Below are 23,684 nucleotides of genomic sequence, written 5' to 3' on the forward strand. Positions count from 1 at the left end.
ATATATGAGACATGATCTTAAATTTTGCCAATCAATTTTAAAAATATATAATTATAATTACAATGTAAAGTGGTTTCCCGTCGAATTTCGACGGGTTACACACTAGTGTATACTAATATTAAAATTTATATTTATAAACGACTCTTGCATGTAGTAATGCACAATTATTCTAATTCCTCCTATCGCTATCTTTCAGTGTGAATGCTAGCTGTAAAGTCAGAAATTAAAGTTTTGAATAATAGAGGTATGCTAGATTGGAAACAATACTTCATGTGGCCACACTTTGAGAATTCATAATCACACTTTCTCATCTCATCTTATCTCCTCCTATTCTGCTTCTCTCTGCAACTCCCAAAACAACCATGGCAGCAGCTTATGCAACTCTAGTTTCTGCTTTGAATATCATAAACAACCTTCATCATCACCCTCGCCCTCCAGTTTCTCTCCACGTTAAACAAGTTGAGTCTCTCACTCAAAAAATCAGTTTCCTGCTGGAATTTCTCCAAGGCTATAACCCCCATCGTGACTACTCCAAAGAAGCGGATCCATTGGAGTCTCGCATTGCAGATGCAGCTTATGCGGCCGAACACGCCATTGAATCTCATATTTTCAAAAAGTTCACAAATAATGGAGAAAATATGAGTGATGATGGCTTGTATGAAGCTCTCGAGAAGGTGATACAAGACATAGCTTTGATCGAAGAGGAGGCCAAGCAAATTCAAGGGAGAGTTGGAGTCCAAGTCCAACATCAGCTGCACACAAACTCAACGCCTTCGGATTCGGCGAGATCTTCTTCGATCCCGCAGCAGAGTAGTATGGTGGGTGCTGATGATGTCAAGCTTCAATTGATGGATAAGCTCACTTCTGATAGCCTTCATCTACAGATCATTCCCATTGTAGGGATGGGCGGCTCTGGTAAGACCACTCTTGCTAGAACTGTTTATGAAGAACGTCTTATTAAGGAGCATTTTGATATTTGTGCGTGGGCTACCATCTCTCAAGAATATGTCATTAGAGATATTTTTGCAGTAGTTCTTCCTCAGTTAAATATTGGAGTTGATGACAATTTGAGTGAGCATGAATTAGGAGAAAAGTTGTATAAACATCTGTATGGTAGAAGATACCTAATTATAATGGATGATATGTGGAGCATTGATGCATGGGATAGAGTTAGGAATTATTTTCCAAGAAACGAAAATGGTAGCAGAATAGTGGTGACAACAAGGCTATTGGATTTGGCTTCTACATTACCCAACTCTAATAGCATTGGGATGGAACTTTTGGATGCGGTTGAAAGTTGGGAGCTTCTCTCCAAAACTGTTTTTGGAGAAAAAGGTTGCCCTCTTGAATTGGAGGAAATCGGAAAAAAGATTGGAGAAAGCTGCAAAGGACTTCCATTGTCAATTGTCGTGGTGGGAGGCCTTTTGGCCAAGTCTGAGCATACCAGAGAGTGTTGGGAAGAGATAGGGGAAAACTTGAATGCAAGCGTTGTTAATTTAGAGGATGATGAACGTTGCTTGAAAATATTATATATGAGTTACAAGCAATTGCCAATACATTTGAAACCATGTTTTCTCTACATGGGAGTTTTTCCCGAAGATTGGGAGATTAGTATGTCAAAGCTCATTAGATATTGGGTTGCGGAAGGATTTGTGAAAGCAATAAGTGGGAAAAGCTTGGAAGAGATAGCAAAAGAGTATTTAAAAGACCTTTTTGGTAGAAATCTTGTTTTAACGAGTACCAATTACTGGGGATGGAAGTGCTACCAAATTCATGACTTGTTGAGAGACTTGTGCTTGAGAGAAGCTGAAAAAGAAAGGTTTTATAATACCGTATCAAATAATGTAGGCATAAGCGTCTTGCCGCCTATGTCACAAGCACGTTTGTTGACGTGGAATAGGTTTGTTCTACGACTATCACCTCTCAATATGAGCTTGTTGAGGATAGTGAAAACAAATGGATACGAATGGGACGAAATAGATATGTTTGGACACTTGGATCAATTAGTTAATTCACGGTTCCTTCAAATAGATTATTACAAGTGGGATATTCCTTGTTTAATATGGCAATTTTGGAATCTACAAACACTAATTGTTGACAACCTCAATGGGGCTATTACTGCGCCAACTGATTTTTGGTACATGCCTCGCATCAGGCATGTTGAGTTCTGCAGGCTTCGTCTCACAGATCCTCCAAACGACCAAGATGACATTGTTTTGGAAAATCTGCAAAGCCTGGGGAAAGTTGAAGGTTTCAAGTGTAGCGAACAAGTGGTAAAAAAAATCTCCAATATAAAAAAAATGGTTTTTGATAATAGTGGAGAGTGTGATGATGATGAGAAGTATTGTTTGAGCAATCTCGATTGTCTAACTAAACTTGAGTCCTTGGATTGCTCCATTTCTCCAATAATTAGTGCAATCAACTTTCCCCTTTCGCTCAAGAGATTGGTTCTTCGTAACAGCAGCAAATCTAGTTATTGTTGGGAAGACACATTGGATAAGGTAGGTGTGTTGCCCCATCTTCAGAAGCTCACACTGGAGAGGGGGGGATTCAACGAAGGGAAGTGGGAAACAACTGAAGGCCAGTTTCGCAGCCTCAAATTCTTGAGTCTTAAAGATAGTGATAATCTAGCAATCTGGAAAATTGAAAGCTCCCACTTTCCATGTCTTGAGAGCCTTCATCTTAATGGACTAGATGAGTTGCGGGAAATCCCTTTAGATTTCGCAGAAATACCCACACTTACAGAAATTGATGTGTACCATTGCTGCGATTCGGTAGTGGTTTCTGCAAAAAGAATATTAGAGGAACACGAGGACTATTATGGGGAAGGAGCCCTTCATGTTCACGTTGAGCTCTATGATAAGAACGAAGAAGGATTGGAAGAAGAATTGGAGAGCTTGGATAGTCCTAATTTTTGTGTTGAAAGTAAAATGTATTGGATTAGTTTTGATTTGTAATACTCCGTTTGAATGATGGAACAAGTGTGCAGTGCAGAGCTCCTTTGTTTCTCTTTATGTTTTGGCTTCTTTCTTTTGAATTCTTATTCACTGCCCTTTTTTTTTTCTGCTAATTCCACTTTTTTATTGGCAGCAACCGAAAAACAAGTGGGAGATAAAAAGAGATGGCCATGTAGTGTTCATTTGGTTTTTGAGCTTCTAGTTTGGTTAATTACTTGTGAGTTGTGACATTTTACTATTTTTTGAGGCCTTAGTCATTTTTTGACGAAGTCCTGTTGTAATTTTTGACTTTTGCGTGTGGGTGTGCTCGTTTTGTTTTCCTTTTTTTTTTTTTGGTTATAATAGACAAGTACTTTTTTCTTTTCTACTGAGTTTTTCTCACTGGATTTTCTTCGAATAGATTTTGATGGGTCTTAGCCTTTAGTCAACTGTAAGGGTTCTTAGTTTTTTTTTTCTCTAATAAAATCTATTTATAGGGTAGGGTTAACATAGAAACCCCCCTTAAGATGAAAACTAGGAACCTAATCTAAACCATTGATTTTACAAAAATAAAGGGCTGAGATTAAACTACAGATGCACATTTTAATTATTAATTAAATTGTAATTGAAATCAAAAGGGTAGAAATGTGATACAGTAATTAAATCTTTTGCACGTTTCCAATATCAGTTTCATTTGTAACTTTCACCTAGGGTTTGATATTAGAAAGCGCCGACTTCTGTGCAACACCATTACCGCCGATCTGAAAAAACAGGGACGTAGTCGGAGGAGAAATTGAACCCTCGGTTGATCTCTTTCATTTTCGCATATATCTAGGGTTTAATTAAAAAGGGGTGGCTGGTTTATCTGAGAAATCTTCTGTGCAAGAAGTGGTCCCTCGATCTGGAAAAGGAAGCGACTTGGTTGCGGGATTTTTGGCTGGCGGTGACTTCTGTGCAACCAAGTTTACGGAGGTTGCAAGAGATTTAGGCAACTCGGGCTGTGGTTGGCGACGGGGAATTGTGCAAGACGAAGGTGTTTCCGGCGTGTGTGGGAGATTTGAGCGGCGGTCTGTGCAAGGCGGCGGCGGAGTGATTTTGTTAAGTAGTTTTTCTTCGGCGATTGTGTTTCACTACCGGCTACGACAGAATTCGGTAATTCAATTTTGCGACATTGTTTTTCCCCTTCAAATTGAAATTGCATAGATGTTGGATATTGTTGCATAGTTTCGATTTATTGGTTATTGAGTGTGACCTTCAATGAATTTTCGATTCACTGCACAGATGCATGGACTTGAATCCATAGATGCAAAATATTCCAATTGCTTCATTTCATAGTTTCGATTTATTGGTTATTGAGTGTGGCCTTCAATGAATTTTCGATTCACTGCACAGATGCACAGACTTGAATCCATATATAGATGCAAAATATTTCAATTGCTTCATTGCTTCGATTTATTGGTTATTGAGTGTGGCCTTCAATGAATTTTTTATTCACTGCACAGATGCAGAGACTTGAATAGATAGATGCACGAGTTTCAATTGCTTCATTGTATAGTTTCGATTTATCGGTTATTGTTAGATGCACATTTCGATTTATTTGTTAGATGCACATTTTTGATTTATTGATGATTTGCAGAGATGCACAGTTTCGATTTATTGGTTATTTGCATAGGTGCACATTTTCGAGTAATTGGATAGATGCACAGGTTCAATCTCTAAGTAATGTTAATATGTAGTTTCATAGAGTTATAGACAATCCCATCATTAATTAGAAACTTTTTAGTTGATTCTTGTGTGGTGCATATATGTTTGTTGCTACACACTTCAACTCAAAAAACATATATATTGGAAGCTGAATTTGAATTTAGAAGAGGAGACAAAAAGATAATTAGCAATTTTATTTGATTTATTGGTTATTTTGCTTGCACAGATGTTAAGAATCGTTGCACAGCTTGATTGTTCATGTATGTCGACTTGTTACAATTTTTTTTCCAACTTTATTTGCTTGTTGTTTGTTTTGTAAAATAGTTTTATGACTTTGATGAACAATTGTTAGTAAAGACACAATTTTTTTAAAAAATTATGACTTGCTTCGATTAAGATGATAGAAAGACTAAATGATTAATGCCATGGTCTAACTGCTTGAGCTTCTTGGAACCTACCGTGCACATTGATTTTGAAGAACAGTCGTATAAATTATTGCTTGCACAGATGTTGAGTATTGTTGCACAACTTATTTTATCATGTCAGTTGCTTTTTCCCTTTGTTTTTGCCTTTGGTTTCCCCTCTCCCCACTCCCTTTATTTACTTGTTTGTTTCTAAAAACAGTATTAGGACTTTGATGAACAATTGTTAGTAAATGCACATTTTTTAAAAAAATTTGCATCGTTCTGATTAAGAGGGTAGTCAGTATGGAATTGTGCGTTGTTTTGATGATCTAAGTTTTAATTGATTGTCATGATTTTGGGTGTTATTAATGACATAGGTATTTACTGATTGCACAGTTTTAGGTGTTATTGCATAGATGAAGCTAATTACATTCACTCGTGTATGTAGTTGCACACATGTGAGTTTCTGTAAAACTAAATTTTTGGTCGCATATTCTGTGATTCTTACTTGCACGAAATTTTGAGGGTTGACTTGTTGCTAAGATGAAGCTAATTGCATGAATTCATGTATGTAGTTGCACGCACACGTGGGATTCAAGGTGAAATGTGGAGACTGGGCAGGCATAAGTTGCCTTGGTTTATCCTCGTATGCTGCATTCTCCACAAAATCATTATAGACATGGAAGACGACATATCCGATGACTTGCCGTCGACTTTTGTCCATGATCAAGGACACGGGCAGGAGTTTTGTGAATCTGTCGACAAAGCAAGATTGATTTTGCGGGACAGACTGTGCATGTATTTTTCTAGTAGATAACAACTTAGCATTAGTGAACAAAATCTTGCTTGTGCAACTAGTTTCTTTTTCAGTCCAATATATTGATAGATAGGGGGTGTTGTTATTTAGAGATTCAATTTTATATTTTTCATAAAGCTGTTGAGTGCAGAGTAGAACGACCAGTCTACAAGATAAGTATTTTTTTAACGCCTTCAAAGCATTAAGATCAAGATTTTTTAACGCCCTCAACGACAGGTTCTATTCAATTATTTTTTAACTGCACAATCAAGACACAGATTTAAGATAGCTAGGCATATTGAATCATCCGAAAACAAGCTATTTCGACTGTAATTATACCCTTTTAAAATCATCGAGCTAGACTATGCAAACCAAGAAAATTATGTGCAATAATAGTATGATGGGCAAAAAAATCTAATATAACTATGCAAAACACAATCGTTTCGTGCAACAATAATCAAATAATGAAACTACATAGCATGTTGTGCAACTATATATTTTGCTTATGCAACTCAAAAATACTATGGTTAACAACAAAAACCACAAAAATTGACTCTACAAAAACACTTTCTAACCATTAAATAATATCAACAATAAAAATTCAAAATTAATTAATAGAACTTAAATAATATAACGTGACACCAAAAATAGCACTGCACTATGCAACATTTGAAATATTTTGTGCAACAATAATATGTTATGCAACAAAAAGTCATTGAACTATGCATATCACCCTCTGATTCGTGCAACAATACGCAAATAAATATGCAGCAAAAACTCATTGAACTATGCATAACAATATAATCCGTGCAACAATAAGCAAATAAATATACAACAAAATGCCACATTGTGCAACTATATCCTTGTTTTATGCAACTAAAAAAATATGATTAACAACAAAAAAACACAAAAATAACTCTTAAAAAACACTTCGTAATCATTATATAATATCAAGATGCATTTTGCATAATGAAACTATAAAACTTTGATTATAATCAAAACAGAAAAAAGTAACATAAATAAAATTTCGAAAATAATTATTCTAAAAAAACCAAAATATGTAATAAAACATATAATGAGATACTTTGCAGAAAATGATATTAGTCCATAATATATAAATCAACAAGAAATAAAATTTCATGAATCCATTCAGTGTCATAGTATATAAACAATTGCTTCATCTGGCCTCAATAAGAACTGGCTTTAACCGTATGAAAGTTACAGAAAATATGAGAGAAAATAAATATTCAGTATTAAGAACAGAAAACTAAAAACCTAGATGAATGAAAATAAATATAGATGAGAGAACGTGATAAACAATCCCATAAAAATAGTTTGTTTAATTAATTCAATAAAATAAAAATGACTTAATTAACCTTTAACCAATTACAAACTAAAAAAAACGGCACCTATTAATTAGATTATCTAATTAGGCGTGTTTTTTAAGTAGTTTAATCCTAACCACTAGATCTTTAATTTTAAAGGCTAAGATTAGGTTCCTAGTTCTCATTTTAACAGAGGTTTTTATTAGAACCTCTTCCTCTATTTATATATTTTTGTATCATCATCTAAATTTATCTCGCCTTAACATATTTGAAAAAGAGTTCCTCTGAAAAAGAGTTAGGGTGGTTTACTTTGCATGATTCATAAGATGCATCATTATGTATTTTTATCCTTAAAAATATGATTTTTCCAATCCCACAATTAAAATAGATATAAATCAAGTAAAATAGCTTATATAATATAAATAATCAAGGCTCTTGAGATATCTCAAATTTTAAATCATTAAAATAAATAATGTATTTATTTCGATGAATTAAAACTTTGAAATATCCCAAAATCCTAATAAATCTTATTATTTTTATCTACCAATACTAATACTAAAAAATAAAGGATCTCTTCGAGCTTTAACAAAGAGATTTGATTTAATTTAATTTCTATTCATAAATAGAAAAAGTACGCGAAATTGCTAATCATTGGTTTAGTTCTCATGATCTCATCAAATTCTCAGGCAATATGATAATAAAAATTATTATAATGAGTAGGGTATGATATTATCAATAAATCTATTAAGTCATATTGTGGTCACCCACAAACTAGTTAAATAAAATATATATATATATATATATATACTATTTAATTTATTTTTCAAAATAAATATATATAGAATTTAATTATTTTATTGTATTGTTTATATTGTAGTACTTAATTTTTTTGTAATTTTATTTTTTAAAAGCAGTATAAAAATTATTAGAAAATTTACAAAAAAAAAGAGTATAATGTGAACAATACAATAAAATAATTAATTTTTTATTTAAAAAATAAATTAAATAAGTTTTAAAAAAATCATTAATGTGAGTGGCCCAATGTGCCTGTTTAACATCACTCTAATGTAATGATACATCTTGATTTGAACTAACTGAGTCAAGTGAAGAATGTACAAACTTATATAATAGTGAGTTATTATTAATAATTTATATATATATATATATATATATATATATATATATATATATATAAACCTTATGAATAGCTATAGATATATATCACATACATTTAGTGTAATATCTAATGAATTACTCCCTCCGTCCGAGTAGAATAGTCATGTTTCTTTTCGGCACAGAGATTAAGAAACTTGTTTTTTGAGTGTAAAGGTGTGTGAGTCCACATTATTTATAGTGTATAATCATTATCAAAAATAGAAACAGGACTATTCTAGTAGGACGTCCCGAAAAAAAAAATATTAGAGTGGGACGGAGGGAATAATATATTTTTATAAATATATAATATGTAAAACAACCTTAAAGTAAAACATGTAATAAGGGTAAAATAGGCAATCCACATGTTGTGCCCAACACTTTTTTTCTATTAATATAGATCATCTTTTACATCAACTAATAGAAAGAGCGTACGTTGTACGCATATAATATTATTCTATTTGATAAAACAAAAAATATAAATATAATATCTATTACTTCCTTCGTCCCATGAAACATGAGACAGTTCTTTTCGGCACGAGAATTAAGAAATTTGTATTTTGTGTGTAAGTGTGGCAGGTGAAAAAGTGAAAAGATTAATTTTTTTATCATTGTTAGAAACAGATAATGCTTCGTGAGACAAACCAAAAAGGAAACTGTGTCATGTTTCATGGGACAGATGAAGTATATTTATTGAACAAATATATTTATTTATAAGCCTTATCAATAGTTATAGATATATATCACATAGATTTAACTATTGCTATAGGTATATATCACATAGATTTAACTATGTAATATCTTATGATTTAATATATTCTTATAAATATATAATACTACGTAAAATAACCTTAAAATAAAATATACAATAAGGGTAAAATAGACAGTCCACATGTGTGTAAGACTCTTTTTCTTTTAGTATAAATATAGATGTAGATTTAGAAAGAAGAAGAAAGCTTCAAGAATCCTGCTAATAAAATTGAATTCATTAAAAAAATTGTACATAAAATACCAGTTCCTAAACAAGTAGCTAAAAGGGGGGGAACTCCAGCTAAACATCAACTCCATAACAACTTATACAATTTTGGATCCACAAATACAAAGGTGCAACTGCCCAACAAGCTGCTAAGGAAACACGACATACATTTCAAAAGCTGGATGCGAGAAGCTCTTTTCAGAAGGCAGTTTTGATAGCTAATAATACTAAGGAAAGAATCTACTGCAAAAATTTATGTACTCTTCCCAGCGACTTTTGATGGGGGCGGTAGAGTTCCGAAGACCTTGTCCCAGAACGAGGAAGTAATGCCGTAACCTTTGTCCTGGATGCGGAAGTGGTGGTTTAGATGATATTTCTGCACAACAGGAAAAGGGAAGTTGTGTTATTGCCACACTTCTGCACAACAGGAAAAGAGAAGCGAAACATGTCTCTAACAAATAAGCACGAGTATTTTACCTTGAGATTTTTCGGATATTCAGTGGTTGGCTGCCCGTGGTGCACGTAGTAATGAGTTACATCGTACATCACGTAGCCCAGAAGACCACCAGCAAATAAAGCAGGAGCAGTGGAGGGAGTAGACAACAATTTAATGAAGTTCCAGAACTGCAATCGACATTGGTAAGCAAGTTGAAAAATTAGACCTCTAGGTATACATAATTTTCAAGAAAGCAGTAAAGTCGGTAAGTAATGTTGGTTTTGAGTAGAACTTTGTTCAGAGTAGACTGAGTCAGCAGAAGAAAGATAGAATCATAAGTAGAGAAGCATTGACTGAAGAAAGAGGGGAGGGTTTTTGTTCTTGCGAACAGAAACAAAGCCTGAGAAACGTAAATAAGAATCATACTGGATACAAAAGAATTGCAGTGGCAGCAGGTGGAAAAACGAGTCTTAGACCATCCATTGGGTGCTTATGGTGACAGCCGTGCAGAAGATAATGAAATGTGTTACCCCTGCAATCGTAAGTGTTTGGTAAGACACGATGATACAAACTGCAATTGTGCAAATAATGGCCAGAAGTCGTGTGCCCATGGACATCCACATACATACACAGAGACTAAGATGACCAATTGGAGAAAAGGTGTAAGAGCAAACTCACCAATAACTCTTCGTCTCAATGTGGAAAAGAAATCGATGTAGGGAATATTCCATCAATGTCCAGGTAAAAATGCCAAGTAGTACCACTAATACTACATCAAGAACTGTATGGCCCATATAAATGGACCTTGAAAGGGACCAACCAACAACCGGGAGCCAAATAAGAGGAATGTACCACCATTTATTCTTTGTCAAAAACTGTTCAAAGAAATAATAAGTAACTGAAGTAACCTAGGGATGACTCCCCAAAAAGCTATCGAAAACAATAGAGTAGATATAACTTTTTTCTCGGTGATTGACTGCACATCAGAGAATAACCCCTTGACAGACATTTCTGAAAGATCAATACCTCCACAATGTCATTTTCAAAAAATCGAGGGCTTTCTTTGCAGACAATCGGCTGGTGAATCCACTCCTGATATTCTTCACCAAGATGGCCAACCTATGAAAGTTCAGACAAATGAATTAGAACAAGAAGAATGAGATGGCTAAATGAGTGATCTGCCTAAACAGAATGATTCACACAAGAGGATTGAAAACTCAAAATACTACCTTTCTAGGTCACCGTTTGTAATTGTGATACAATCATTTACTTCATAATCTTAGACTACCGATATTATGGATATAGTCATGACTCATGTATAGAATCTAAGGTAATTGCCGATCTTAGACAATGGGTGAAAGTTAATCACTTAACATTGAGTAATGAGTTTGGGATGATGGAAGAGAAAAATAAGAAAGATACTATACTTTATGCAGAAAGGGTATAAACTTCAGAAACACAAATATAACCAATAAGCATATTGGGACTCTAACCTGGAAGACGAGGGGTTTGTTTAAGTCAACAGTGAATCCCTGTGCCACCATCTCCGTCACGTAATCTTTGCCTGTGCAGAGTAGATGATAACAAAACAATCAGGCATAGTACATGATATTGCACCAGAAAGACTGAATCCTTCTCCATAAACTATAACCAATGTTCACAAGTAATCAAAAAAATATTTTTTTTTTCAGTTAGAAGATCATATAATTTTTTTTGAATCCAGCTGAGAATCCTAGCTAATTTATTATCGAAATCCACAAATCTCTAGATGGGAAGTTACTCACATAATCAGATTTCAAGAAAACTAACCTGTCTACTGTGCTACTTCTAGTTAAGCAAAAGAAAAGATAAAAAAAAAAAATTGTTCAAACGATATTTTCCAAGAACTTGTGAATATCTATGGGCCACTAATAAATGACAATTAATAAGCTACAAGAAAAATAATGCATCTAGCCAATTCAAAGCTGAAGAAACAATGCACCACTACACGGATCTAAACGTTAATGTCAACTATCTTACCCGTGAAAACAAGCTATAAATCATAACCGTATACCCTTCTTGATTTCAGCGTGCAATACCCTTTCCCAATGAAGAATTTTTCGGCATTGTAACTAAACAAAACTGATGAGAGGCTCCAAATTCTCAAGAGCTATTTTCAATCTAAAAATAAAAAAAGTAGAAAACCCTACGATTTATAAACAGTAAAATGCAATGAAAAAGACTGCCGGCACCTGTCCTCACAAAACCCAAACTTAATCAAGATTCACATGTTTCTCGAGAAGGATGGCTAATCCAAGATAATAATACACTGAGCTATCGGCACCAAAATCTGATCCAGGAACGTAACAGAAAACCCAATTCAGCAAGAAATCACAGATCCATTCCAAAAGAGGAAGCGAAATTTGCGAAAGAGACACGAACCTAGAACAATGCGGGGTCAAAATCGCGAGATTTAAGCGGAGAGTCTTCCCACACTCGCCGCCTGCAGCAGTTGTCGCAGTTGAGCAAGAGTGAAAGGCTGGGGAATTGGATTCTTGATAGATAAATAAATTAATAATCTGAAAAAAAAAGTAGGGAGAGATGGGATTTGGGGAGAGAAGATCGTGGCCGCAGAATAGAGGGAATCGCCAGCAAATATTCACGTTGGATTCCTAACGGTTGACAGCCTGGCGTTTCCATGTTCACAACTCAAATAATATCATGTGATGCTACGCTTATTTTATTTTATTGTTTAATTAAATAAAATCTTAATATTTGATTTTATAGATTGGCAAAAGTATGTAATCATGATCCCAACACTCGTCGTCTTTATCCAACGAGTGTTGGAACGAGATCTATTAATTAATTAATTTATATTTTTTAGTCGAGTTATTGAATGAAGGTGATGATTTATTTTACATAATTATGTGATTCCATGGAAAAAACTAAGTACTTTATTTAACCGAAAAACACAATATAATTCTTTAGTATTTTTCGGTTAAATAAAGTACTAGTTTTTAAAAAAATAAAAAATAAAATAAAGTTCTAGTTGTTTATATTGCGTTTAATGGCTACCCAAAACTTTACTATAAAAAATGTTATACTTTTGTACATTTATAAAATATATTTTTTCTATACTTCCTTCATCCACCATAAATGGAACACATTTTCTAAACATGGAGTAGTATTTAATAAAATAGATGGTATTTTATGTAGTTAGGGATGTCAATCGGGCCAGCCCACCGGGTTTTCGGGCTAGCCCTATCGGGTTCCGAGTTAGTCGGGTGCGGGCTAATCGGGTTGGAGATATTTTCGGGTTATAAATCTTCAACCCTAACCCTAAACTTTCGGGTTTCGGGCTAGCCCATCGGGCTAATCAGGTTAAAGGCGTAAAAATAAAATTACCATTTGTATTTTATTATTCCTAATGATCTAATGTATAATGTATAAAATATACATAGATATTAAAGATATAAATTATATAGCAAAGCATGAAATGCAAAAATATAAGATATTCAAAATTATATAAACAAAATTATATTAAAATGAGATAGTAAAATTTAACATGTATCAATGCACTAGAATCAATCTGGATTATTACTGAATAATTAGTGGATTTGCCATGCACGTCTCATTGACAGAAAAAAAAAAAAAAAAAAAAAATGGTATCATCTTAAAATGAGATACTAATAATTAATTTCTAACTAATGAGATACTAATAATCAATTTCTACAAAAAATCCGTAAATAATTTCACTTTTTTAATGAGATTGCACACACACACACATATATATTCTAACTAATTAATTTCATTTTTTTAATGAGGCTACATATATATATATTTAAGCAAATACCACAGATCTAAACATAGCAGAAGTTGTAACTGGATGCATCAGTCACAATTCCGTCAGTCCATCGGGCCAGCCCACCGGGTTTTCGGGCTAGCCCTATCGGGTTCCGAGTTAGTCGAGTGCGGGCTAATCGGGCTGGAGGTTTTTTCGGGTTGCGATTTTTCAACCCTAACCTTCTAATTTTGTCGGGTTATTCGGGTCGGCCCACGGGTTTCGGGCTGCATTGACATCCCTATATGTAGTGGAGAAATGGTCTTATGATTGTATAAAATGAGCAGTTGAGTTGAGATTGAACTAAATATAATTTTTTTATAAATAAAGGATATTTATAAAAATAAAAGATAAAGAAAATATATAAGCTCACGTGGTACAAGGAAAAATGCCATGTGAGATCATTATAGAACTTGTCTATGATTGCAATTAACAGAAACCACATTTTACTCAGACAATGATATGAAACTAATTTCAATACGCAACCTATTTTTAGGAATTTTGCGTCACTTGCTAAATTGCTTTAAACGTACGAGGGTTGCAACAACAAATACAATAATCAAAATTGAAAAAAATAACATTTGTAAAGAATATGCGATAATAGAAATGAGAAACTAAATCAAAAATATTGCTAGGGGTCAAAGAAGTCTATTGTGTTAATAGTATATGTTAGTCCTCAAAGAAAAATTTAAGTTACAAATAAAAGAGAAAAAGAAAAGGGTGCCAATTCCTCTCATCCTAACCAAAAATGGAATTGTACAAGAATTTTGGTAGAGATATATAAAAGCACATGAACTCATTCGAGTAGATACAATGCTACCACCACCATATATTCGTTATGTAGTCGCGATCTAAGACAAATCGTGTACTCGTGTAGTCGTGTAATCAGCTAATTTTCTTGGCGATTCTCGGAGCGAGAGTTCCGAACACCCTATCCCACAAAGTGGAAGTGATTCCAAATCCCTTGTGCTGAATTCTGAAGTGATGGTCCATGTGATTTCTCTACACTTAGCAACACCACAAACTCACAATCTTACAACAATGCTACCTTAATTTGTTTGAGAAAAACAAATGAGTTAGTTTCTTTTGAATGATAGTTTTACCTTGAGTTCATGAGCTATGCCTTTGAATGGCTTTCCATGATGCAGGTAGTAATGTGTGCAATCGTACACGACGTATCCGAGCAAGGCGCCTCCGAACAGAGCCGGGGAATAGGGTGCCGGTGTTAGAAGCTTGAACGCGCTCCACAACTGATACATGCATACATACATACATCAGAAGCCATACAAAGATGTACTCCCTCTGTCACGCTAAAAGTGGCTTATATTCCATTTTGGATTATCTCGCTATAAGTGGTCTATTTCCATAAATGACAAAATCTAACCCGACCTACAACTTTTAACCAATTTACACATTCTCCTTAGTTTACGTGTCCAAAAGTTTTGAGTCACTTATAGTGGGACGGAGAGAGTAAGAATGTAGTGATCGTCTGTCTGAAAATTGTTTGCTTACCGGAACGGCTAAGATTGCTGCTGCTGCCGGAGGAAAGACGAGCCGGAGGGCATCCATCGGGTGCTTGTGATGGCAGCCGTGAAGGAGGTAATGAAGTGTGTTTCCCCTGTCACAATTTTTTCCTTCAAATTATCAGCAAATGTTGCTTTGATTAATTCTTTTTTTTTTTATGAGAAAGATGAAGACAATAAACAAACCAATAGGTAGTTGTTTTCATGTGGAAAAGAAACCGATGCAAGCAATACTCCATCAAAGTCCACATGAAGACACCCCCAACCACTGCTGCTGCAACATGGCAAGGAGGAATTCCGGCTCTTGCGGATGAGGAGGCGAAGAAGGATGCAACGGGTAGCCAGACGAGAGGAATTACCCACCAGACGGTGCGCGTCATGAGCTGCACAAGTTCACTTATAGTGAGAAACTAACACTACTTAGAGCTGTAAATCCACATAAACAAACATTCTTCAAAACCACATACACCAAAGCAATAAGGCCATATTAGTTAAGTTGTAGTATTTGGTAGTGTTTAATTATATGTATGTCAAATCAAAAAACCAAACTCATACTCATTCCACCATGAAATTCTTGTTTTTGGAGAGAAAGAATTTGCATAGTAGTTAAGTTGCATATCTATATAAACAAGCATTCTCCAAAAACACATACACCAAAGCAATAAGGCCATATATATTAGTTAAGTTGCATATCCACATAAACAAACATTCTTCAAAAACACATACACCAAAGCAATAAGGCCATATTAGTTAAGTTGCATATCCACATAAACAAACATTCCTCAAAGACACATACACCAAAGCAATAAGGCTATATTAGTTAAGTTGCATTGGATATATAGTGTTTATATGTATGGCAAATCAAAAAACTAAACTCATAATCACTCCACCGTTAAATCCTTATTTTTGGAGAGAAAGAATATGCATAGTACCTCCATGAAATCATTTTCAAAAAATCGTGGGGTGTCTTTGCCGATAATAGGTTTGTGAACCCATTCGTCGTAAGATGCTCTAAGATGGCCGACCTATCATCAACACATGGAGATGAAACTGAATATAAATAAAAGTTAGGATGCATATATAGCTGAAGAACCAGCAACTTATGTAAACTGTAAAGTAGCTCAAACTAATGATTCCATTTTACACATTGATTGAACAAGATAATATTCTAGAATCACTTGTGCACTAATTTTGTTTACTCTGAAAATGAATGGTGGAAAAGACAGAAGTTTAACAAGTACATCATTTGCATTCTTTGAAATACTCCCTCCGTCCCGCGAAGCTTGAGCAGTATTTCTTTTCGGATTGTCCCGCGAAGCTTGAGCACTTTTCTTATATGGCAAAAGTTTTTCATTTTATTCATTTTTTCACCTACCACACTTAATTAACACACAAAATACTAATTCCTTAAAACTCGTGCCGAAAAGAAATTGCTCAAGCTTCGCGGGACGGAGGGAGTAGGAACAAGAAAGAAATCCATAAATCTCAAACAACACTCCTTTATGTGATGGATATTTACTAAACCACTCATACAAATCCACAACAAATCTAATAGCCTTAGTTTGTAATTCATTCCTAACAATTCATCCTAATCTAGTCACTCAAATTCCCTTTAATTAGTATACCATATATAGATAGAATATGTTGGTCAAATAAGGCTACTGCATGGGCTACTATTATAGCCATGCCAATTTTCCAAGCTTTTATGGCAAATGGCTTTAAGGTCAAAAAGGTGCTGCTATTTTCTTCAAGCATTGCGGCCAATCTTTCAACAACTGCTGCAGATACTATTCATTTGGAGGCAGTCTTTTGCCTATAAATAGAGAAGGCAGCAACCTGCAAAAATCACCCCAAAACTCATAAACACCAACACCGCAGAAGGAAAATTTTGCTAGAGAGAGAGAAAAATCTTGTGAGAAAAAACTTCAGTGTGGAAGTTATACACGAGTGATAAAAGTGAGTTGAGAGATGGCCTCTGCGTAGGCAGATACAAAATACATTGTGGTATTTTTGTTGTACTCCTCATTTTGAGATTCTCTAATATATTGGTGTGGGTCCGTGGACGTAGGCAGTTTGGCCGAACCACGTTAAAAATATCGGTGCCATTTTTCTTCTCGTTTCATATCGGTCGATATCCAAAATATTGAGTCACACTTGATCCCGGGCGGAATTAGTTGTGTCTAATTTCCCAACAACAATCCTGGGCGGAATTATTGGCGTCTATAATTCCCAACAACTGGTATCAGAGCCACGGTGGTGGCAGATATTTTCTGATGTTTTTTCGCTGTTACTATTCACGTGAATAGTGAATTTCGTGAATAGTGAAATTTGTCGGCGGTTCCGGTTTGTCGACAAAAGGTGTTCTAAGCACGGTGGTGAGCTGAAAAATCAGAAACGATCCAAGGAGTCCAGATCGAGTGGGAGCAATGTCGACAGACGATAAAATTTCCAAAATTGATAAATTCAACGGTGTGAATTTTGGATTTTTTTTGGAAAATGCAAATGGAGGATTACTTGTACCAGAAGGACCTGTATAAGCCCTTGAAGGAAAATCCAGAAGTCAAGGACATGGAGGGAGCAAGTCAAAGAATGGCAGGCAGAGCTCCACGAACCACAAGAATTTCAACAAATCAAAGTCTGTTGAATGTTGGAACTGTGGTCAGGTCGGACACTACAGAACGCAGTGTAAAGTACCTTCAAAGGGAAACGAGAAAAAGACCGAAGCCAATGTTGTGGCTGAAGGAGAAGGACGTGAGACATATTCCAGAGTTGAGGAATAACTTGATCTCCGTCAAGCAATTGTCGAGAGAAGGATGTGATACACACCTCTCAGGTGATTGTTGAAAAATCACTAGGGGCGCAATGATTCTTGCACGTGGCAATGATACTGGCAGCCTATACACAGCGATGAATGCGTGTGTGACAATTGCAGTTGCTGATAGCAAGAAGAATGCAAATTTGTGGCACCAAAGACTTGGGCACATGAGCCAGAAAGGGCTCAAGTATATGCATTCGAAAGGGAAACTACCAGAAGAGGGTGAGTTTCAACACAAGTGGTAGAACTCTGAAGCTTGAGTTAGTCCACACAGATGTTTGGGGTCCAGCAAGAGTTTCATCCATTGGCGGAAAGTCTTACCTTTGTGACTTTCATCGATGACCACTCGAGAAAGGTGTGGGTTTACTTCTTGAGACAAAAGTCAGAGGTGTTTGAGGCGTTCAAGAAGTGGAAGGCCATGGTGGAAAATGAAACTGGCTTACGGATAAAGAGATCCGATAATGGCGGAGAATACGAAGATATGGCGTTCAAGAAATTTTGTTACCAGAATGGCATCAAGTTGGAAATGCCAGGGACCCCACAACAAAATAGAGTCGCAGAACGCATGAACCGGACGTTGACAGAAAGAGCTAGGAGCATGAGGATACATGCAGGACTGCCAACACAATTTTGGGCAGAAGCTGTCAACACAACGGCATATCTCGTTAACCATGGGATATTTGTACCATTGGAGTACAGAATACCGGAGAAAGTTTTGAGTGGCAAAGAAATTAAACTTTCTCACTTAAAAGTATTTGGCTGGGTCGCGTATGTACACATTTGTGATCTCGACCTCAGGTTCCTTGTATCGAAAGTCTTCCTGATAGTGTGGTCAGGTAGCGAGTTCCGTTGAGTGGTAACGGCGGTGCAAGATATACGGAGGTGTACCCCCAGTGAACTCACGATTGAATCCGGTGGTTCCTTGTATCGAAAGTCTTCCTGATAGTGTGGTCAGGCAGCGAATCCCGTTGAGTGGTAACGGCGGTACAAGATGTACGGATTGTCGTTCGAGGGAGGACATGATGTGGTCCTTGGTTTGAGGGGAGGATTTAGGAGAAGCAAAGCGAATTCTCGGGATGAGAATTTACAGAGACAAGCAAAAAGGTGTTTTGCAGTTGTCTCAGGCCAAATACGTTGATCGAATCTTGCAAAGATTCAACATGAGCGGTGCTAAGCCGGTTAGCTCAGTGTTAGCTAACCATTTCCGCCTATGCAAAGAGCACTCTCAAAAGACAAAGGAGGAAAGAGACTTCATGGCTAAAATTCCTTACGCCTCAGCCGTTGGAAGTCTGATGTATGCCATGGTCTGTACTAGACCAGATATCGCTCATGCAGTGGGAGTTGTGAGCAGAATTATGGCAAATCCTGGAAAGCAGCATTGGGAAGCAGTAAAGGTGGATATTGAGATATCTACGTGGATCTACTGATAGATGCTTATGCTTTCGACGAGGTGATGTAGCACTACAAGATTTTGTAGATGCAGATTTTGCCGGTGCGGTAGATCGCAGGAGAAGCACTACCGGTTATGTCTTTACAGTTAAGACAGAAAGACTGCTGCGTTGATCGAGGTGTTGAAGACAGATTGAAATCAGTCTTCAAGTGGGAGATTGTTGGTCAAATAAGGCTACTGCATGGGCTACTATTATAGCCATGCCAATTTTCCAAGCTTTTATGGCAAATGGCTTTAAGGTCAAAAAGGTGCTGCTATTTTCTTCAAGCATTGCGGCCAATCTTTCAACAACTGCTGCAGATACTATTCATTTGGAGGCAGTCTTTTGCCTATAAATAGAGAAGGCAGCAACCTGCAAAAATCACCCCAAAACTCAGAAACACCAACACCGCAGAAGGAAAATTTTGCTAGAGAGAGAGAAAAATCTTGTGAGAAAAAACTTCAGTGTGGAAGTTATACACGAGTGATAAAAGTGAGTTGAGAGATGGCCTCTGCGTAGGCAGATACAAAATACATTGTGGTATTTTTGTTGTACTCCTCATTTTGAGATTCTCTAATATATTGGTGTGGGTCCGTGGACGTAGGCAGTTTGGCCGAACCACGTTAAAAATATCGGTGCCATTTTTCTTCTCGTTTCATATCGGTCGATATCCAAAATATTGAGTCACACTTGATCCCGGGCGGAATTAGTTGTGTCTAATTTCCCAACAACAATCTTGGGCGGAATTATTGGCGTCTATAATTCCCAACAGAATATAGCAAACTATATAACAATAAATTTGAGCAATTTGATGTTGCTAAAAATTACCCAAAAAAAAAATGGAGAAATATTCATACCTGAAAGACGAGTGGTTTGGTTAAATCCACCTTAAACGTCTGATCGGCCATCTTGGCACCTAATGAAGAACACAACAAAAAAAAAATTAAACTTCGAATTTTCAATTTTGTAAAACATAAAAAAAAAAAAAAACTCATAAAAAAGTACTCACTTAGATAACAAATATGCAAACACTGTAAAAAAAAAAATGGAAGTGTACCTTAGCACAGTGCCCACACCAGAACAATGTTTCAAATCTGAACAAATTGGCCTTTTCTTTTTCTTTTGCTTGTTTTTCAAAAATAATAAAATTATTGGGGTTGTTTGTGTTCATGAAACAACATCAGATTAATGAAAAGTAGATTGGTTATTGTTGGAAATAACTGATGGAGGAGAGAAGAGATTCAAAACTTAGCGGAATCAATGCACAATCACGCAACAAAAAAGTAATTAATGTAAAGGGTGTGCAATAAGTGAAAAAAATATAAGTTGATATAAAAATAAACTTAGCGATGTATTTTTCATTTTTTTCACTAATTAAATTTAGTAGAAAATAATTTTTCATATGCATTCTCGCACACTGTTAATTAACTTTATTAAGTTTAAATTACAAAATTGTCACATAATATTCATTCATAAATATAATACAACAGCTCCAAAATATAAATAAGATAAGGCTAAATTTGAAGTCCAAGAAAGAGCTCCAATATTTGAACTGGGCTCCTATTTAATACAGGGTCAATACCACCTATTAAAAAAGCCCATTTAAAGCGCATTTATGTATATATTGGACTAACAAGTATTTCCACAGCCCAAAGAAATAAGAAAAGTCTTACTACTGCTGTCTACTTGGTTACTAAAAAACTAAAAAGCAAGAAAACAAAAATTAACAATATACTCCATCCGTCCCATGAATCTTGACACATTTAATTTCAGCACGGAAATTAAGGAGTTGTAGATTAGTATTTTAAGTATGTAGTTGATAAAGTATGAGAGAGAAAGTAATAATTATTACCTTATTTGGAAATGTGTCAAGATTCGTGGGGCGACCCAAAAAAGAATATGTGTCAAGATTCGCGGGACGGAGGGAATATTCTATATGGGATGGGGCTAAAAGAAAAACACATTTAAAAATATATAATATGAATCATTTTTTACTCTTGGATCATCAAGATTTACGGTTGATTCATCATATTAATTTGTTAGATAAATTTATAATCATGAATTTGAATCTTATAGGTAGCGAAAATTTTAATTTCGCAATTCCAACATTTAAACAACGAATTCATACGTGTTTTATATGGAATTCAAACATTTATATACAATTTCTCTAAAATTAAATCCCAACTGTTAAATTATGAATAGATCAATGCCGTAAATCCATTCTTACTTTATACTTTAAAAGTTGTTTTTAGCCTAGTCATCTCCTATATATATTCACGTGAACGTGTGACATACGATAGTTAAATTGAATGAGTCAAATGAGTCAAAGATAATTAGAGAAAAGGTCAAATTAATATAACGAGCCCTAAACAGTCACTATTATCTTAATACATACAAAAAAACATTCATCCTAAGAAATAGTCAAATTATTATTCATAACCCAATAACAATTATTTTCGATCAGAAAATTCATCTCATATGCTGTCTCAGATGAAAAATTTATTTCCTCCTTTTGTTTTTTTCACTCTAGTTTTTCATATTCTGAAATTTTAAATGGAAAAAAATTGATCACCAATTCATGCATATCTGGAATTTGACGGCCAATTCGTTAACTGTCGTTGACTGTGTCATAACAAAATCAGATTAAATATAATTTATATTGAAGTATATATAGGATTGCACACCCATGCCATTGAACCACACATTTCAATAATTATTCGAATTTCACTCAAAAAAATGGGAAGTTCAATGATATTAATCCTAACTCTTACAATAATCACTTGCACTAATCTCGTCCTAGCCCATGAGCCTAGCCCTCTTCAAGATTTTTGCGTTGCCGATTTCAAAAGTCGAGGTTAGTAATTAATTATTTTACATTTTCATGCGATATATACTTTACATTTCCAATTGATATTAATATTTTTTTATGTTAAATATCATGACTACGATGCAGTTAGGGTAAACGGCTTCACTTGCCTAGACTCTAAGCAAGTCACAGCCGATCACTTCCATTTCCGGGGCCTACACATCCCCGGGAACACCTCGAATCCCCTGGGATCCTTTGTGAACCGGCCGACGGTCCTCGAGATCCCGGGGCTCAACACGCTCGGCATCTCCACCGTGCGCGTGGACTACGCGCCGCGAGGGGTGGTCCCGCCCCACCGCCACCCCCGCGCCGCCGAGGTACTGACGGTGCTCGAGGGTACCGTGCTCGTCGGATTCGTGACGTCGGACCCCGAGAACAAGCTCTTCTCGAAAGTGCTGCGAAGAGGCGATGTTTTCGCATTTCCATTCGGATTGATTCATTTTCAGCAGAATGTAGGAGAAAACGACGCCGTTACTATAGCGTTTTTGAGCAGCCAAAACCCGGGCGTCATCGCCATCGCTAACGCCGTGTTTGGCTCTAATCCGCCGATCAATGCTGATGTGTTAGCCAAGGCTTTCCAAGTCGAGCATGACCTTGTCAATAAGCTGCAAGCTCCATATAAATTATAATTGTTTCTTTTTTATTATACATAACTATGTTATTGATTTTTTTATCCTTGTCCGAATATAATTGTGTTAATCATTATTTAGAGCTAGAATTGTATAAATGGATATATGGACGAAACATATTTTGTGTTTAAAATTAAATTTGAATAAATAAAATTATATTTTACTCCATAGTATAAAAAAATAAATCGATATTACTTGGACTTTGTCTACCAGCCACTTTGTTATGTTGAATTAGTGTGTTTGAAATTAGAAGAGTTTTGGCAAATTATTTTTAGAAAATGAAATATGGAACATGGTTTACGATAGAGGATCTGATCATCCGATTAATTTTACTCAAATATGTTTTGCATGACTGATTAGTTCAAGGTGTGTGTGTGTGTGCGTGTATATAGATATAATATTTTGGATAAAAAATTATGGAGTAGTTCATAATTACGGTGCCCTTTTCAATATTACTATATTAATAAAATTATAATACTTGTTTACTATATAAATATTCCGAATATGAAATGAAATAAAATACAATATTATAAGATAAGAAAGAATATATGCCGTTTCTTTTATAGAAATTAAAAATAGAATGTCTGCAATATTGGGTTAGTTCTATATCACTTCTTTATTTCTGACCTAAAAAAATATTTCATACTTTTCGTATTATATATAGGTACATATGTATTCATGATATATATCATCCAATATAAGATACTATTGATTAAGATACACAGAAACATGCATTGAAGATGATGACATGATCTACATAATTAATCACAATTGGTTGCCTTTTAATTTATTTATTTAAGTTATACTCTAACGATGATAAAAAAAAAAAAAAAAAAAAAAAAAACGAAAAAGTTATCCTCTAACGATATTCA

General features: G+C 35.2%; 4 protein-coding genes across 7 annotated transcripts; 2 read left to right on the forward strand and 2 right to left on the reverse strand.

Annotated features, from left to right (window-relative positions):
* The first annotated feature begins 362 nt into the window (after positions 1–362).
* LOC131024785 (putative late blight resistance protein homolog R1B-16) lies at positions 363–2,957 on the forward strand. The gene has a single exon (XM_057954321.1). It carries the CDS (start codon positions 363–365, stop codon positions 2,955–2,957), a length of 2,595 nt encoding a protein of 864 aa, XP_057810304.1.
* A 6,317-nt stretch (positions 2,958–9,274) lies between these two features.
* LOC130985101 (dihydroceramide fatty acyl 2-hydroxylase FAH1-like) lies at positions 9,275–12,554 on the reverse strand. 3 transcript variants are annotated; one of them, XM_057907870.1, is made up of 8 exons: positions 12,151–12,409; positions 11,961–12,058; positions 11,223–11,293; positions 10,756–10,848; positions 10,408–10,604; positions 10,156–10,261; positions 9,771–9,917; positions 9,275–9,669 (listed from the first exon to the last, which is right to left on the reverse strand). In XM_057907870.1, the coding sequence occupies exons 3-8, from the start codon at positions 11,271–11,273 to the stop codon at positions 9,547–9,549; spliced, it is 717 nt and encodes a 238-aa protein (XP_057763853.1). In that variant the 5' UTR covers positions 11,274–11,293; positions 11,961–12,058; positions 12,151–12,409; the 3' UTR covers positions 9,275–9,546. The 3 variants fall into 3 exon arrangements, with proteins under 3 accessions (XP_057763853.1, XP_057763855.1, XP_057763854.1); XM_057907872.1 differs by lacking the exon at positions 11,961–12,058 and having other exon boundaries at positions 12,151–12,554; XM_057907871.1 differs by lacking the exons at positions 11,961–12,058; positions 12,151–12,409 and adding an exon at positions 11,749–11,850.
* Positions 12,555–14,187: 1,633 nt separating this feature from the next.
* LOC130985103 (dihydroceramide fatty acyl 2-hydroxylase FAH1-like) lies at positions 14,188–20,531 on the reverse strand. Of its 2 annotated transcripts, none has more exons than XM_057907873.1 (7): positions 20,375–20,531; positions 20,175–20,233; positions 16,005–16,097; positions 15,259–15,455; positions 15,062–15,167; positions 14,653–14,799; positions 14,188–14,556 (listed from the first exon to the last, which is right to left on the reverse strand). In XM_057907873.1, exons 2-7 carry the CDS (start codon positions 20,223–20,225, stop codon positions 14,401–14,403), a joined length of 750 nt encoding a protein of 249 aa, XP_057763856.1. In that variant the 5' UTR covers positions 20,226–20,233; positions 20,375–20,531; the 3' UTR covers positions 14,188–14,400. The 2 variants fall into 2 exon arrangements, with proteins under 2 accessions (XP_057763856.1, XP_057763857.1); XM_057907874.1 differs by having other exon boundaries at positions 14,188–14,551; positions 20,375–20,530.
* Positions 20,532–21,979: 1,448 nt separating this feature from the next.
* Positions 21,980–22,997, forward strand: LOC130985104 (putative germin-like protein 2-1). Its single transcript, XM_057907876.1, has 2 exons — positions 21,980–22,171; positions 22,271–22,997. The coding sequence occupies exons 1-2, from the start codon at positions 22,054–22,056 to the stop codon at positions 22,810–22,812; spliced, it is 660 nt and encodes a 219-aa protein (XP_057763859.1). The 5' UTR covers positions 21,980–22,053; the 3' UTR covers positions 22,813–22,997.
* The last annotated feature ends 687 nt before the right edge of the window (positions 22,998–23,684 follow it).

The sequence above is a fragment of the Salvia miltiorrhiza genome, chromosome 5, assembly GCF_028751815.1.
Source record: "Salvia miltiorrhiza cultivar Shanhuang (shh) chromosome 5, IMPLAD_Smil_shh, whole genome shotgun sequence".
Classification (NCBI taxonomy): domain Eukaryota; kingdom Viridiplantae; phylum Streptophyta; class Magnoliopsida; order Lamiales; family Lamiaceae; genus Salvia; species Salvia miltiorrhiza.

Excerpts from the sequence above, each read along its gene's own strand:
- LOC130985103 (XM_057907873.1), bottom strand. The coding sequence starts at position 20,225 with ATGGCCGATCAGACGTTTAAGGTGGATTTAACCAAACCACTCGTCTTT. Across the intron at positions 14,800-15,061 it reads CAGCAATCTTAGCCGTTCCG|TTGTGGAGCGCGTTCAAGCT; the intron begins GTAAGCAAACAA and ends TGCATGTATCAG. Across the intron at positions 14,557-14,652 it reads GCATAGCTCATGAACTCAAG|TGTAGAGAAATCACATGGAC; the intron begins GTAAAACTATCA and ends GGTGTTGCTAAG.
- LOC131024785 (XM_057954321.1), top strand. The coding sequence starts at position 363 with ATGGCAGCAGCTTATGCAACTCTAGTTTCTGCTTTGAATATCATAAAC.
- LOC130985101 (XM_057907872.1), bottom strand. The coding sequence starts at position 11,273 with ATGGTGGCACAGGGATTCACTGTTGACTTAAACAAACCCCTCGTCTTC. Across the intron at positions 10,849-11,222 it reads ACAAACCCCTCGTCTTCCAG|GTTGGCCATCTTGGTGAAGA; the intron begins GTTAGAGTCCCA and ends GAACTTTCATAG. Across the intron at positions 10,262-10,407 it reads ATTGAGACGAAGAGTTATTG|GGGTAACACATTTCATTATC; the intron begins GTGAGTTTGCTC and ends TTACGATTGCAG.
- LOC130985104 (XM_057907876.1), top strand. The coding sequence starts at position 22,054 with ATGGGAAGTTCAATGATATTAATCCTAACTCTTACAATAATCACTTGC. Across the intron at positions 22,172-22,270 it reads TGCCGATTTCAAAAGTCGAG|TTAGGGTAAACGGCTTCACT; the intron begins GTTAGTAATTAA and ends ACTACGATGCAG.